Below are 14536 nucleotides of genomic sequence, written 5' to 3'. Positions count from 1 at the left end.
CAGAAATGCTCATGAATGTCAGTTTAGAAGCTATCAAAGTTCTCAAATAAAGCACCTTTTGAGAATGTCAATGTTTGTTGGGAATTATCTTACAAAACTAGGAAGTATTTTTGGTTTAGATATTAAAAGTTATGGTTGTTTATTGATTTTAGTCTAAAAAACAATTGCAACTTTTAGGAAAATGCCCCGCGAAATCAGGCATTTTAGCCGCAACAATCACAAAAAATGCCCGCGAAATCCTGGAGGTATTGGTTTGAGCTCAACACCCTCCCAAGACTCCCAAACACCTGAACGCCTCCACCCGACCCAAACCCTTTTTTTCAACGATCAAAACTCCTAAAGCGTCGGATCGTAGACCCACACCAGCAGAATAAATCTGCTGATTGATTTTCTCGAAGCGCGGGGAAAACGACTCTGCTCCGATTGTCGGTGAGGTCACCAAACGAGTGCCATGTTTACGCCACGGCACTGATATTGGCCCGATCGGCGTGCTGTCCATCTGCCAGCCGGATCAGATCAGAATAAACCATAAGCTCCTCGGCTCGAGCTAAAACCCGACACCGACGGATTACCGCGGATTAAAAGGGCTCGAATAAACCAGATTACATGGGGAAAAAAGACGCTCAGAGGGAATAATAAACAGTATATTCCGCTACATAATAAACGTGTTTGAAGAAAGGAAGGTGTTTGTGCCGAGAAGCGAAGACGGGACCCAGTCTGGATCTGACTTCCTGCGGGACAGAAAACCTTGGATTAATTACAACCGAGCGACGGGGCGTCCGTTTTTCCCACCGCGACAGAAACCGAGCAGGAAACCAACTCTGTTGTCAGCAGACGGGAGGACGAACTCCTGGAAACAGGATATCCATGACTTTTTCTCACTTTTCCCGCTGTTTCAGCTCACGGGTTTCCTCTTCTTTTCTTCAATGATTAACGTTTCAGGACGACTGGATTGTAAATAAAACCACATCTTAAGCGTCGCTCCGTGGAAAGCCTGTGAATAATCATCATCTTACCTGTTGTTAAAACCTCGGGTTGGAGCAACAGTTTAGTTTTGACCTGATCGACGAGCGGAGCCAAACCCGAAGTGGACTGCTGCCATCTTAAAACAACGTCGCTGAATTTCATTCCAACGCCGTCTCTGTTCTAGACCTCCACTGGCCTGGGCGGACATCTTGGACGTCCCTCGGCCAAGGATACGGCCTCAGCAGCTCTGGCTGAAGGAAGAACCGTCCAGCTGCTCCTGTGACCGTGCCGGCGTCGCGAGCACTCGCCAAGGGGACGCCATTTTGTGCCGTTCAATGTCGTCGACCTCACGATCGCATTACGCGGTTCTTTGCAAGCGCACTTCCTGCAGGAACGTCATAATATTCCTGAAAATGCCCCGCGAAATCAGGCATTTTAGCCCGCAACAATCACAAAAAACGCCCGCGAAATCCTGGAGGGACTTAAATATATATATATATATATCCACGGACCTGAGCGAGCGGCGGAGGCGTTTATATTCGACGCTTACGTCGGCGCAGTATCCTCCCGTGAGTTTTGAGCCGTTTGATTATCTTTCTCTCATAGAGGGATCAGATAAATGCTGATACAGGCGAACCAGCTCCGCTAGAGCAGCGAAATCGGCCGTTTTGAATGGAGTGCCTTATATATGACAACAGTTTAAAAACGGACCATTCATTGACGAGGCGACTTATAATCCAGCTGTTAGTCAATGTAACATTAAAGTAAAACCGTCAATATTTCACTGTTTTAAAAAGAAATTTGATATATTTTTTAATCGCCCAGCCAAAGTTTCCATCCTCTCAGCAGCTTAAATGAAATTAATTAGGTTAGACTAAGCAAACGTGTAAATTACTTAATTATTTAAATCTCAGTTTGGTTCTGGTCGGGTTTGAATGATTACAGCACTTTGGGTTTTGTTTTTTTGCTCCTGAAGATGCTGACCAGGCTCGTTAAAAGGATCGTCACAGAATCCTCCTCTTCTGTTTTAAGATGAATGTGACATCCCTCTCCACATCGCCAAGGCGTCTCCAGGCCAGCCGAGACAGTCTTCCCCGGGGTGTCCTCCCAGTTGGACACAGCATCCCTAAGGAGGCGTCCTTTAAGATGATAAACCCCCGAATTTCAACCAACAAGTTATCATTTTGAAGTTTTCGAGTTAAAATATTATTATTATTAAAATAGTCCTCATTTCGCCTGCATGGGTCACATATGTTTGAGTGAAATGTGGCTTTTTTGAGCGTTTACGGACTGATGACATCACACACAAGGCGTTAAAATGTGGCTTCCACGTGTAAACGGTGCCGAGTGAGGCGCACAAAGATCTTCTCAAGATGGCTGCCCTAAAAATCTCAATTAGCCGCTATCAGTGTCCGCTCCAGTGTGTCAGTGAAACTCGACAAACAGACGAGCGTCGGCGCAGATGAATGAAAACGCGAACCGCGTCACGAGGAAACCGCTGCATGGATTTTTCCTCTCTGACCTCACCGGCAGAGGCAAAAAAACACCAACAACACGGGAGAGCAGCGGTCGGAAAGAAGGGAAGGGACCTGAGCAAACACACCACAACAGCTGTGTAAACCAAACGGGTACACACAAAAAAAGAGAAACAGCTTCTAAAACTCGACAGGATGCAGAGCAGGGACGACAGGCACGATCCCAGACAGTAAAAGAAGTTCAAGTTTGAATTATAAATGGGGAAATTTGGGAATAAATATGTTAGGTTTGTAACACATCGAGTGACGTGATCGAGAACCGATCAGCCAAGGACCAATCAGGGGCTTTGTTTCGATTAAAGGAGATCAACGAATCATTAAACACCTTATTATGACCCTGTTAGCGTTCACCTACATGTCAACATTTAACGTCACAAAGCAGCCACGTGCTCCTGTGCATAATACTAATATTTTAATGTAATCCTGACTCTACACGCAGCAGTTTCCCCTTCAGGGACTTTGACCCGTGAGTGCACGACCCACTTCTTCTTCCTCTGGATCTCAGCTGCGCGGCTGCGTCGCCGCTCTGAGAATCGGACGCTTTCGGGCTTTTAAAGGCGCAGGCACGGAGGGTCAGACGCCGAATAAATCATCCAACGTTAAAACGAAAATGACGTGGAGTTTCACGGACTTATATTAAATTATAAAACACAACATGACATCAGAAAGATTAACGGCTGCCGCCTTTGAGTCCATAGTTTCAAATAAAAACCATCTTATGAGACTAAAATTCGAGCCGTTTTGCTGAAACCTTGTCAACAGTTTTATGCTCATTTTCATTCAGTATTGCGAGGTGTGTTAGCGCTATACCTTGGGGATGACCATCTGCTACTACCACACCAAATTCAGCCCAATATCTGTAAATTTGACCAAGCTGTAGCCATTTTTGTGTTGATTGTGGCACCCAGCTTTAACTGGACTGAATGTAAATGTACATTTAATTTCACTAAAATCTCTTTTTTTCAGTTTTTACTGAAGCAAAGATTTCACCCGACGAGGAGCACTTTGAGGACGTGTTGTGACCGACTCTCAGCTACGACCACCCCAAATTTTAGCCCAATTTTTATCAAATGAACTGAGCCGCAGCCATTTTTGTGCCTCGTGAGGTCAGTTAGCTAAATTGGGTTGGTTCCAAAAGGTAATAAGTCACTAACCAGGTAAATATTTTTTTATTTACCTGATTAATTCAAATAAAAGTCAATAATATGAATCCAGATTTAACTTAGTTTTAATTTGTCGATTCATTGAGATAAAAATGCTCCATTTAAAGTTAATCCATCAGTTTTAAAACATAAATTAGCTTTCAGATCAGTGCCACCAGTTGTTGAAATTAGATGAGGAATAAAAACGTCTTTATTGTTTGTTTTAAACTTTTGTAAAATCTTGGGGTTTGAGTTGCTTTAAGACACACGTGTCAAACTGAAGGCCCGCGGGCCAGATCCGGCCCTCCAGTCTGGTTCAGATCGAGTGTCTGATTCTTATTTTGCTTAAAAAAACTGAAGTTTTCTCTGACAGTGACTTAGAAGCCAACAATATATAGTTTTAATTTCTGTATGATCAGGTTTTTGTCTGTTTTAATGTTAAAAAATTCATTTAAAAGCTGAGTGAGGCGTAAGAAATGACAGCTAATAATGAGCTTTTTGAAGTTTGATCTATTTGTCTGTGTTCATTAAAGTCTGTTTGCTCTAAATTCTGTATAATCTGTAACTGGGAAAAGGTCATTGATATTTCTATATGAATGATTTGACATAATACATCTAAAACTAATTAATTTATGTAATTTTTAATAAATATGGATCATGATTGGCCCTTGGCTAGCACCAAATTTTTAATTTTGGCCCCCTTGTGTCACTGGGTTTGACACCCCTGCCTTAAGAGGTTGCTCGAGCTTACGGTTGGTCTAAATAAATTGCCTTGCCTCTAAAAAAAAAATCCTCCCTGATTCTTTAAACTCTCGACGTACAGGTCGTGACCTCAGAGTTGATATTAACTCGCTTTACAAACTGAGGAGGCCAAGTACACGAACGAGAGGAACGCCAACGATTATTATACGCCCAAAACTGCCTCAAACAACAATCCTGATCACATCTGTCCAGAGTTGGAGCACGGACAAGGGTTTCACAAAGGGGTGACCTTTGACCTTGAAATCAATAGAGATCAACCTTGACACATAAGGTATCCAGCTGTGCAGTTTGCCATTTACTGGTGAATATTCAGGATATAGGATAATTAAATAATAATCCTCTAACAGTTCGTGTTAAATCATCGCCATCTCTCCCTGAACAGCCTCTTTGTGACGCCAACGTGTTTATTTATACGTAGATATTCCTGCGACGCTGTAAAATGTGTCTTTTTCTGTATGTGTGGAGGGGTTGATGCCCAGGAGAGGATTTCTGACACGGCACTCTTCCTAGATGTAAGAAAAGGTGAAATTTGAAGCGATGACGAGTTGGCATCCCTTTACGCCGAAGCCCCTCGCGCTCTGAAGGCACAGAGTGGAGTGATGGGTTTTTTTTTTTTTTGGCTTGGTTTGATTTGTGTTTGTGAGCCGACTGCATATTTGTTGTGGGTTTTATGAGGAGCTGCAGGCGCTGGAGCCAGACGATCGGGTGACGCTTCAAGGTCGGCGGGTAAAAAAATAAGAGCATAAAAATTGAAGGAAATGTTTATGTATATCTGGGGGTGATCATTTATTCAGGCTCTGTTCAAATATTTTCATCTAATAGGCTGATTGTGCTGACAATTTGGTTTTAGGTGGAAGTTATTTTAGGAATTTGAGCAAGCTTTCCTTGAATTCCTTGTTTTTTATTTATACCATTCACCATTTCATCTGTTACTGGTGAACTTGACATACAAACTATAAATATGTGAATTATTATGATTATTCAGTAAAATATCTATTGTACATATCAGTCTCTACGTTCTACTTCTTTTTAACTTTGGTAATTTAATGTTTAATTTACTTTTATAGACTTTGTTCCATATTTAAACATTTTATTAAATATTCTTATTGATGCTTTTTATGTTTATTATTATTGTAAATACAAATTTTGACTTCTGTTTGTCTGCTAAAGTGACGAAACAATTAGCCCCCAATAAAAAGTAAATAAATAGATGAATTATCTGATTAGCTAGCTGCTACTTTTGCTATCAAAGCCTGTATTCTGGCAAAAAAAAAAACCTTCAAGTTCTGTTTTTGTAGCCAAACAAATATCTAAAACACTAAAACAAATAGCCATTTATTATTAAAAACATCATGAGTGTTATGAAAAAAACAGCTATTTACATCACTACCAAGCTAGTTTTAGTTAGTTAGCTTGCTACTTAGCTAGCTAACAAGCTAGCTAAGCAGATAGCTATAAAGATAGTTATGTAACTATCTAGCTTGTTTTCACAACACATAATTGTTGTGCAGTATCTTGATATTTTACATTAAGATGGTCTTTGTTTTTTGTAGCTACAAAAACATTTTAAAAAGTTATTTTTCCAGCTACAGGCTGAGATAGCAAAAATAGCTAGCTGCTAGCTTGCCAACATCTCATGTTTTATGGATTTTTTCTGACTAATTTTTGTGATTCAGTCTTTTACTTTGGATCATTTCTGTCTGTAGTTTTGCTTTGACTGAATCTTCTTTGTTTTGGTTGTTTTTTTTTTCCTGACTTTGCCCACACACCTGTTCTGAGTTACTCGTTAGCAAACTTCATGTTGACAGAAATGAGACTGCAGCTCCTGGTAAGCACTCCTTATGTATTAACTTCAAGTATTTTTGTTTTTTTAACCTAAAAGTTTACTAACAGAAGTTCCTTAATGTGTTTCAGATAAGGATAAGGATGTAAAATGTTTTTATTCATGTGTTTAGTTCGACATTTTTCATTATTTGGTCAGAAAACCGACTACAGAAGCAAAAAATCCCCAAATAAATAATTCTTTCTGTCTAAATTTTTAGCAGTAAAAACTCTTACAGAACCATAAACCACTTCACAAGCACGTTTCTCACGTTATTTGATGCAAGCAGCGGGTTTTTATTTTTTTTCCTTTCTCTGTGGGTTCACAAAAAAAAGGAACATTTTGATTTCTGAACCACTTTAAGGTGATTGAGAGCTCGAAGGTTTGTTAATTATCTCAGATAGAAGTAAACCTTTAATAACGTTAAAACGAAGCCTGCACGGGTACCAAGCATGTATGTTAATAATAAATGTCAACACCACAGAGCAGTTATTCCCAAAGGTTTTAAAGCTACTGATGTCAATATATTTGTGTTTAATTCTGGTTATTGCAGACGTTAAATCAAATATTGAATCTGCCGCGTTACATCTTCTCTTTTACCCTAAATGGTCTTTTTTTATATAAACTAAAAGGCAAAATAAACCAACAATCATCTATTTATCCATTTACGATTGTTTATTTATATCGTTTGAAACATTAATAGCAAAAATATAATTTTGAATGAGACTTTTTGAGATTAAATTAAGTAAAGTTAAACTTTTCTTCATCAGATCTGAGATTTTCCAACACAAAGCCATAACGGCAGTCAAAATACCTAACTTTGTGATGGTTTTGATTTGAGTTTAAATGATTGTTTGGCATCCGTCAGTGTAAACAAACAAGTCGTAATTGTTGGCAACAAAACCCGACTCAGCCGATTTGACTCATTTATTACAAATTATGGCCGACTTTTTGTCGTGAATGCTGCCTCTTTAGTGGTTATTTCTGACATAGGTGATACACATACAAAAAAGTCAAATAAAAACATTGAAAATCGTGTATTTTATGGCTTTAAAAAAATGGGTTTTGCTTTGTTTGTTTCAGGTTTGACCAGAGACGTCCAAACGCCTCCGGCCTGATGAGGTAAAATTAAAAAACGAGTCCAACCTTTCAGAGCAGATGAGCCAGAAACTGAATTTCCTAAAAGATTCTCCTAAAACGGCCTCCAGACGTCACGTTAAGGGGGGCGGTAATTACAAAAGATGAACGACGGGAAGGTCGTGGTTATTTTTTTTTATCGTTCGATGACACTGGAAAGCATTGGAGAATCGTGCGTTTTGATTATTTCGTCTTTACGGAAACGTGACAGGAGCTTATTTAGATGCTCACTGCATGCATAAATAAGGTCTTACCCCTGCGGAGCCCCCCCGAGTTAACGGATCTGACCTAAAGCGCCTCCTCTCCCTTCAGGCGGCGTGAAGGCGGAGGGTGAAACCGGGCCTGCCGCCCATCCCCCTCCTCTTCCTCTTCCTCCTCCTCCATCCTGACTGCTGCAGAGAGCCCATGATGGTCTCACCCCCTCCCCTCCATCAGCCGATCAGGGTGCAGGTGTTGGCTCCTGCATCCCGCTGTCACCTTCGGTGTTTACACCGTCACCCCTGCTTTTACGGTTACATAAACCGGCTTCAATTATTAAATCTGGATGGAAGATTTTGTTTATTTTAGATCTTTGTTTTAAGCATCTGCCTGCAAACCTTTGCATCTTTTTGTTGTGCAGGACCGTCTGTGCACCTGTTTGACCCTGCGGACCAGAACCGAGCTGCGCCTCCATCACCAGGCCTGTGTCAGCATCACACACACACACACATACAAAGAAAGGACAAATCACATCCAGGCCGGCTTTTAAATTTACAACCAAACTGCGCCTTTAAGTAATGAGGAATGAGGGAAATGCGCATTTCTCTCCGTCTCCGTCATGCGTCATTTTGGGTGAAACAAAGCGCAGCAGAAGTGTCTCCATCAGAGGGGTGAGGCGCTGCTGCAGTCGGGGAATCCCGCAGATCGAGCCCTAATCCCAAATTATTAGATTTTTAGGAGCCTTTAACCGCCTGCTTGTTTTCGCTCTTTCGGATTTAGACGAGAAATAAGCGCAACACGCGAGTTCTGCGCGTCCGTTTTTATCTCAGTAACAGCCGCTGATTAGCGCCAGAGCCTGATTTAAGGGATGGCGCATCATCACCGCAGGATCTCAGCTTCCTCACAGCCGCTTTTTTTTTTTTTTACAAAGGAGCAGCACCGCCTTCATCCTCATCCTCCCTCCTCCCGAACAAACGCGCAGTCATCCCCGGCTCGAAATGGCGCAACTGATCGTCCGCGGGCGCCGAAATGAAATCAAATGTCTTACTTTCTCCGACAACCGCCTTTAATCCGATAGGTGCCATGATGCTGCGGAGCTTCGGACCGACTGGTCTGCCTCCTCCCTCGGTCTCTGCGTCTCTCACCGCAGCGGAGAGGACGAGCCTCCGGTCCGGGACGTCACCGCGTATCCTTCCGCGTCCGCCGCCGCCGCGCCCCCTCCGGCGGCGCTGCTGCGTCTCAGAACCCGGTCCTGTCCCGAATAAGACTCCGAGAAAACGGTTTACCGTCATCAGGTTGCAGTTTTGGGGTTTGTTTATAAAAAATAAGGCTGCTCACTTTGTTGTTTTAACCGTTCATAAAGCCAAACGTTCAGGAGATTGGGTATTAAAACCTTCATTGTTTTAATACCATTGTTTTTTGTTTACCTTTTTTTACCAAAAAAAATATTCCTTTTTAAAATACATTAGGATTTTGTCAATTATTTCAAATACATTGCTTTTGAAATCTGCCTCTTTTATAACTACTGTTAAAAATACTAACTCTGCTAATTTAAATTGTAGCTCTACTAATACTAACGCTACTATTACTTATGCTAACTATTACTGCTAATGCTAACTCTATTAAAGCTCTCTATTACTGCTATTGCTAGCTCTACTAATGCTAACTCTATTACTGCTAATGCCAACTCTGCTAAAGCTCTCTATTACTGCTAATGCTAGCTCTACTAATGCTAACTCTATTACTGCTAATGCTAAGGCTACTACTACTTTACAAACAATTCTTCTGCAAACTACTACTGTTAATGCTAACTGTACTAGCTCTAATGCTAACTCTGCTAATGCTAACACTACTAATGCTAATGCTACTAATGCTAATTCCAACTCTACTACTACTATTCAAACTCTACTTCTGTAAACTACTACTTTTAATGCTTACTCTGCTAATTCGAACTCTACTACTGCTAATGCTGATTTTGCTAATGCTGCTAATATTACTGCCAATGCTATTTGTGCTATTGATAATTGTTAGCTACTTATATTACTGCTAGTTGTAAGTCAACTACTGCTAATGCTAACTCTGCTAATACTACTACCAGTTCAGTTCTAATATTAATTCTACTAATTCAAATTCCAACAACAGCAACTAAATATACTATTGCTAATCCTTTTACTGCTAATGCAAATGTTATTAGAAGTAGTTTCTACAGCTAATATTACAACTAATAATGCTAATTGTATACGTGCTAATTCTACTACTGCTAACATTACTAATGTTAATTCTACTCATGCTAGGGTTACTATGGCTAATGCTAATATTATTTCTACTAATACAAATTATCCTACTTCTGCCTTTACTACGACTAATTTCTAATACTACTGCTAATGCAAATATTACTATGTAATTTTGCTCCAGCTAATATTAAATCTACTAATGCTAATTCTATTACTGCTAATATTGCTAATGCTAATATTACAACTATTATTTATTCTACTGCTGCTCCTATTACTATTAATTCTTCTAATGGTTATTTTTCCTAATGCTAACTCTGCCAATGTCAGTTATAATAACGCTAATTCTACTATTGCCAAGATTTTATGCAATAAATGTTGTTTCACAATGCACCAAACTCCAGTTTTTTATATGAATGGAAGAAAATATAAAGTGTTTTTAAGGATTAGGTAGATTTAGTGGCGCTATACAAGTTTTTAGTAAAAAAAATAAAATAAAACAAAAGTAAATGTTCCAGACTTGTGCCATAAATATAAAACTGTAGTTTTTTAAATTTACCACAAGGGGGCAGCAGAGATGTGGTTCAGAAAATATCACCTGGTTAGTTGTTAGTTTATTTTTGTCCTCACTGCATGAAGTAAAGTGTCAACATTTATTCAGTTTTGTGTGTTTTACTGCAGTGATGACATTTAGACTAAATATGACAACAACTGAGCAGCGGTGCTTTCATTTTTAACCCCAAACACATTTTTGCTGCCAGGCAACGGGAGGATAAACAGACGGCCCACGTCAGGACTGCGCTCCAGGTTCTGGCCACACCCTGACTGAACACGTTGGACCAGTGATGACTTCCAGAGGGTGTGTCCGGTTCTGTACCGTGGCTGTGAAAGAGCGCAGTGTCCTCCTCCTCCTTCCTCCTCCTCCTTCCTCCTCCTCCTCCCTCTCTCTCTCTGAAGGGTTTTTTTTTTTTTTTTTTTTGGAGAAAGCAGGAACACACACAGGGTGGTTTTCTCAGCGGGACGGTAAAGCTGATTCCCCGCAGGCTTCCCCTCCTCCTCCTCGGAGAGACCTGGAAAACACAACCAGAACCGTTTCCCCGCCACGAGGACCTCTGAAGCTCTGCCGCAACCATGGGGGACGTGGTTTCCTCTCACCTGGATGAAAGCAGGAAGGAGATGATCACAGGTGAGCAAGGGAGGGTCCTTTTTCAAAAATAACAAACGGCACAGACACTTCCAGGCTTTGAATTTAATTTATTAACATGAAAAGAGCAAAAGAAAACTCCTGCTCTCATGCTTCTTCTCTTTGGTTCCCAGAGGCTTTTTACTCCGACGTAATGAGCAGTTCCACCAGCGTGGAATGTGTTTGTATAAGTCTGGGACTGCCTGGCGTTCTCGCTCTCAGGTTTGCTCCGCGGAGCCTCCCGCTGCGGCGTGTGCCGAGGCTGGAAGCGCTTCATGGACCCGCGTAGGGTTCCTGTAATCAGGAGGACTTTAGTGATGCGTTTAAAGACCTGAAGACTGGCCGGATTTGGGGTTATTTGTGGAGCAGTTTTTGGCTTTAGCTATTTTGTGTTTCAGAGGAAATCGAAGGTTCTGTTGAGATCTTTAGCTCGTTTTGGGTTTTTCCTCGTTGCCTCGTTTGCAGCAGAAAGAAAGGATCTTTTTGTTCGAAACTCCTAACAGCAAAACTGTGAGTCTGAGGCGTGGTGGAGTCTGAGAAATGTTGGTAACTTGAGCATAAATACTTGTTTTCTGATGTTGAATAAGCTCAGACGTCTGAACCTGTTGTTCCAAATGGTTCTTCAGGCTGTTTGTTTATCAACACTTAAACCAGCAATGGTTTTGTCTCTGCTGCTGGTGTTTTGTGGGTCAGACCCTGAAAAGTTTGGGAACTGCTGGTCTAAACTATTTGAAATAGTTTTTTTTTTTCTGTTTGAGTCTCGGTGAAGCAGATGTTAAAGGCAGCAGTGGAAATAAAAACACGAGCTTCACAGCGTGGAACGCTTAAATCAACATTTCTCTCCCTAAAAATACAACCAGAGACGATGACGGGGCGTTAAATTAAAGGAAACTTTACTTTTTGTTCAGTTTTATAGTTTAAAAAAGCGTTGGGGCGCGTGCAGTCCTAGAGTTTTTGTAGTCGGTGGTAAAAGTGAGGAGGTGGGAGCAGAAGCTTTTAAGCACGGCAGTGGGCGCATCATAGTGTGGGCTCGTGTTGCAGCTGCTGAACTGAGAACAATTTTGTTTAGTTCAGGAGCTGCAAACGTCCCGCCCTCCGGCCAAGAGCCGAAGATCTGAGGAGCTCCTGCAAGACGGGAGTTATCCTGAACTGGCTTCACAAACGAGGGAGGGTGAGCCGAAGGGACGCGAGCCGAAGGTGCTGCGACTTTCACAGCTTCAACCTAAACGAAGTTCAACTAAAAAAAAAAAGATAAAATCTCAGATGAGACCGAAAACCTTTCAGACCAAATAAACAGACGATGCAGCTGAAACAGAGCTGTTCAAAGCTAAAAGAAGCAGAACTCCAGCCTAAAGCTAAAACTAGCTAAATGCTACTTAAAAGCTGAAAGTACCAAAATGGTAGCTAGAAGCTAAAATTGCAAAACACCAGCTAAAAGCAACAAAACACAAGCTAAAAGTTACAAAAGCTTAGCTAAAAGCAAGGTAGTTGGAAGTAGCAAAAAGCTAGCTAAATGCTGAAAGGAGCAAAAGGATATCTAAAAGTTTCAAAACTGTAGCTAGAAGCTAAAATTGCAGAATGCTAACTAAAAGCATCGAAATGTTATCTAAAAGCTAGAAGTAGCAAAAACTTTCTAAAAACTTAAAGTAGCAAAAGGGTAAAAAAGACACAAAATGGTAGCTAGAAGCTAAAATTGCAAAACTTGAGCTAAAAGTAGCAAAAGATAAGCTAAAAGTTGCATAATCCTAACTAACAAAACTGTAGCTATAAGGTAAAATTGCAGAACGCTAACTAAAAGCAGCAAAAAGTAAGCTAAAACAACCAAAAGTTGGCTAAAAGCTAGAAGTAGCTAAAAGCTGAAAGGAGCAAAAGGCTAGCAGGTAGTAAAACTGCAGCTAGAAGCTAAAATTGCAGAACAGTAGCTAAAAGTTGAGCTAAAAGTTGCAAAAACTTAACTAAAAGTGCCAAAACAGTAGCTAGAAACTAAAACTGAAAAAAACTATCTGTAAGCTAAAAGTAGTAAAACACGAGCTAAAGCCAAAGGCCAACACGCCTGTCTCCTGAACGAGCTGAACGTTTCTGACACAGCAGCTGAAACGGCTCAGTGTCTGCAGAACGGCGGCCGTCCTCTCCGGGTGGAGTCGCCTGCAGGCAACGAGCCGCAGCAGGTAACGACATGTCGCCGCAGCGTTAGCAGCTTCAGCTGATGTCTGCCTCGCCCTCCCTCCGTTGTCTCCGCCGGTGTTTGCAGGAGCGAATCGGGCGGCCTCCTCTGAGCCGCGGCGGTTGTGTCCGTGGTCTTATTGGGGTTTGTCGTCTGTTATTTATTGTTTTAAGCTTGTTGCTTTTAAAAACAAAGCTTCAAACACGCAGTAATGAAGCCTCTAACAGGTGTGTTTGGACACACCTGTTTTTATTACCTTTAGACGTTATTTTCAGCTCCTGACATTGATTAAATGATCGATCTCTTTGGGACTGACTCAATTTTAAACAGGAAGTAAAGGACCACGGCCGGTCTGAGCTGCTGGCTGATCCTTGGCCGCTCTTCTTCTCGGCAGGATTGGTGGAGTTCACCTGAACTTGTTGGTTTCCAAACACGGACGCCATTTTTTTAAGCGCAGCTCAGAGGAGCTTGACGTTAAGGCGCCGCCTGTTGGAGGCTGGTCGGCGACTCAGAAATGGCGAGAAAATGGTTTTCAGTCGCAGTTTGCGACCGAGTGATCAGCGAGTTGTGCGTCCACGGCTTGTTTTCACGTGCACGGCTCGCTAAAGTCCATTCCAGGCTGCGCACATCGTTGTCAGCCAACTCTGTACCCGCCTCCCACCGCCGCCAAGTCGGATTTGATCCACTTCAGAAATGAATTCAAGCAGATCTGGACCAGTTTATAAAACCATTGTTGAAGTTTTTTAGACCTGAACATTTGGTTTGGATGTTTTCTGTCAGTGAAGAGCTCCAACGCACGAGTCAAAATACAACGTGAGGATGGGCGGAGCCAACGTTTTTCTGCAATTTATTTATTTTTATTCTAAAATGTTCAAAACTCAGGCAACAAGGTTACCTTGAGAACCACTGAGAACGTTTCCAGACGGTTTGGAGGCGAAAAACTTGCCTAAAAACCTCGGCCTCGGTTCGAATGCGTGTGTGAACGCAAACGGAGCGGAGACCGCTCCAAAAGCAGGAAGTGGACTACAGCACAGGGCCTTCTGGGTAAATACGACCAAAACAAACGAGCGTTTCTACAACTGGAGGGAGAAATGGACCGCAGGCAAAACAGAAATCCTAAAATCTGACGCCGTTCCATTTTTTGTTTCCTTTCCCAGAAGCAGGAAGTTGCGCTCGGCGTCTTCTTCAGAGGTTGTCGTGTCGTTTCCTCCAGTAGTTCTTGGTGCGGCGCCACCACAGGCGAGGAGGGGAACGGGTCGCTCAAAGGGTTTGACTCGATGGACTCGGTGCAGTGTGACTGTCCTGAATCGAACCGAATCTATCAGCTGTGAAAGCAGCTTTAAGCCTCTAAAACAGGGGTGTCCAACTTCGGTCCTCGGGTGGGTGGTAGTGGGGG

At 41.9% G+C, this 14536-nt stretch overlaps 2 protein-coding genes across 4 annotated transcripts in view; one reads left to right on the top strand and one right to left on the bottom strand.

Moving 5' to 3' along the window:
• stxbp1a (syntaxin binding protein 1a) overlaps window positions 1–8933 on the bottom strand; it is a 25141-nt gene extending 16208 nt beyond the window's left edge. The window contains exon 1 of one of the 3 annotated variants that reach the window (XM_017425500.3): window positions 8611–8933. In XM_017425500.3, coding sequence (XP_017280989.2) covers window positions 8611–8854 — 244 coding nt within the window. In that variant the 5' untranslated portion in view covers window positions 8855–8933. The remainder of the gene's footprint in view (window positions 1–8610) is intronic. The other 2 variants (XM_017425502.3, XM_017425501.3) reach the window with 2 other exon arrangements.
• A 103-nt stretch (window positions 8934–9036) lies between these two features.
• Window positions 9037–14536, top strand: part of niban2a (niban apoptosis regulator 2a) — a 29547-nt gene continuing 24047 nt past the window's right edge. Inside the window, exons 1-2 of the mRNA XM_037979526.1 lie at window positions 9037–10652; window positions 10784–10979. Of these exons, the coding sequence (XP_037835454.1) occupies window positions 10925–10979 (55 nt within the window). The 5' untranslated portion in view covers window positions 9037–10652; window positions 10784–10924. The remainder of the gene's footprint in view (window positions 10653–10783; window positions 10980–14536) is intronic.

Source organism: Kryptolebias marmoratus, linkage group LG14, assembly GCF_001649575.2.
Source record: "Kryptolebias marmoratus isolate JLee-2015 linkage group LG14, ASM164957v2, whole genome shotgun sequence".
Classification (NCBI taxonomy): domain Eukaryota; kingdom Metazoa; phylum Chordata; class Actinopteri; order Cyprinodontiformes; family Rivulidae; genus Kryptolebias; species Kryptolebias marmoratus.
The sequence above is the reverse complement of the archived record's forward strand: the minus strand, read 5'-3'. Positions and strand labels throughout refer to the sequence as shown.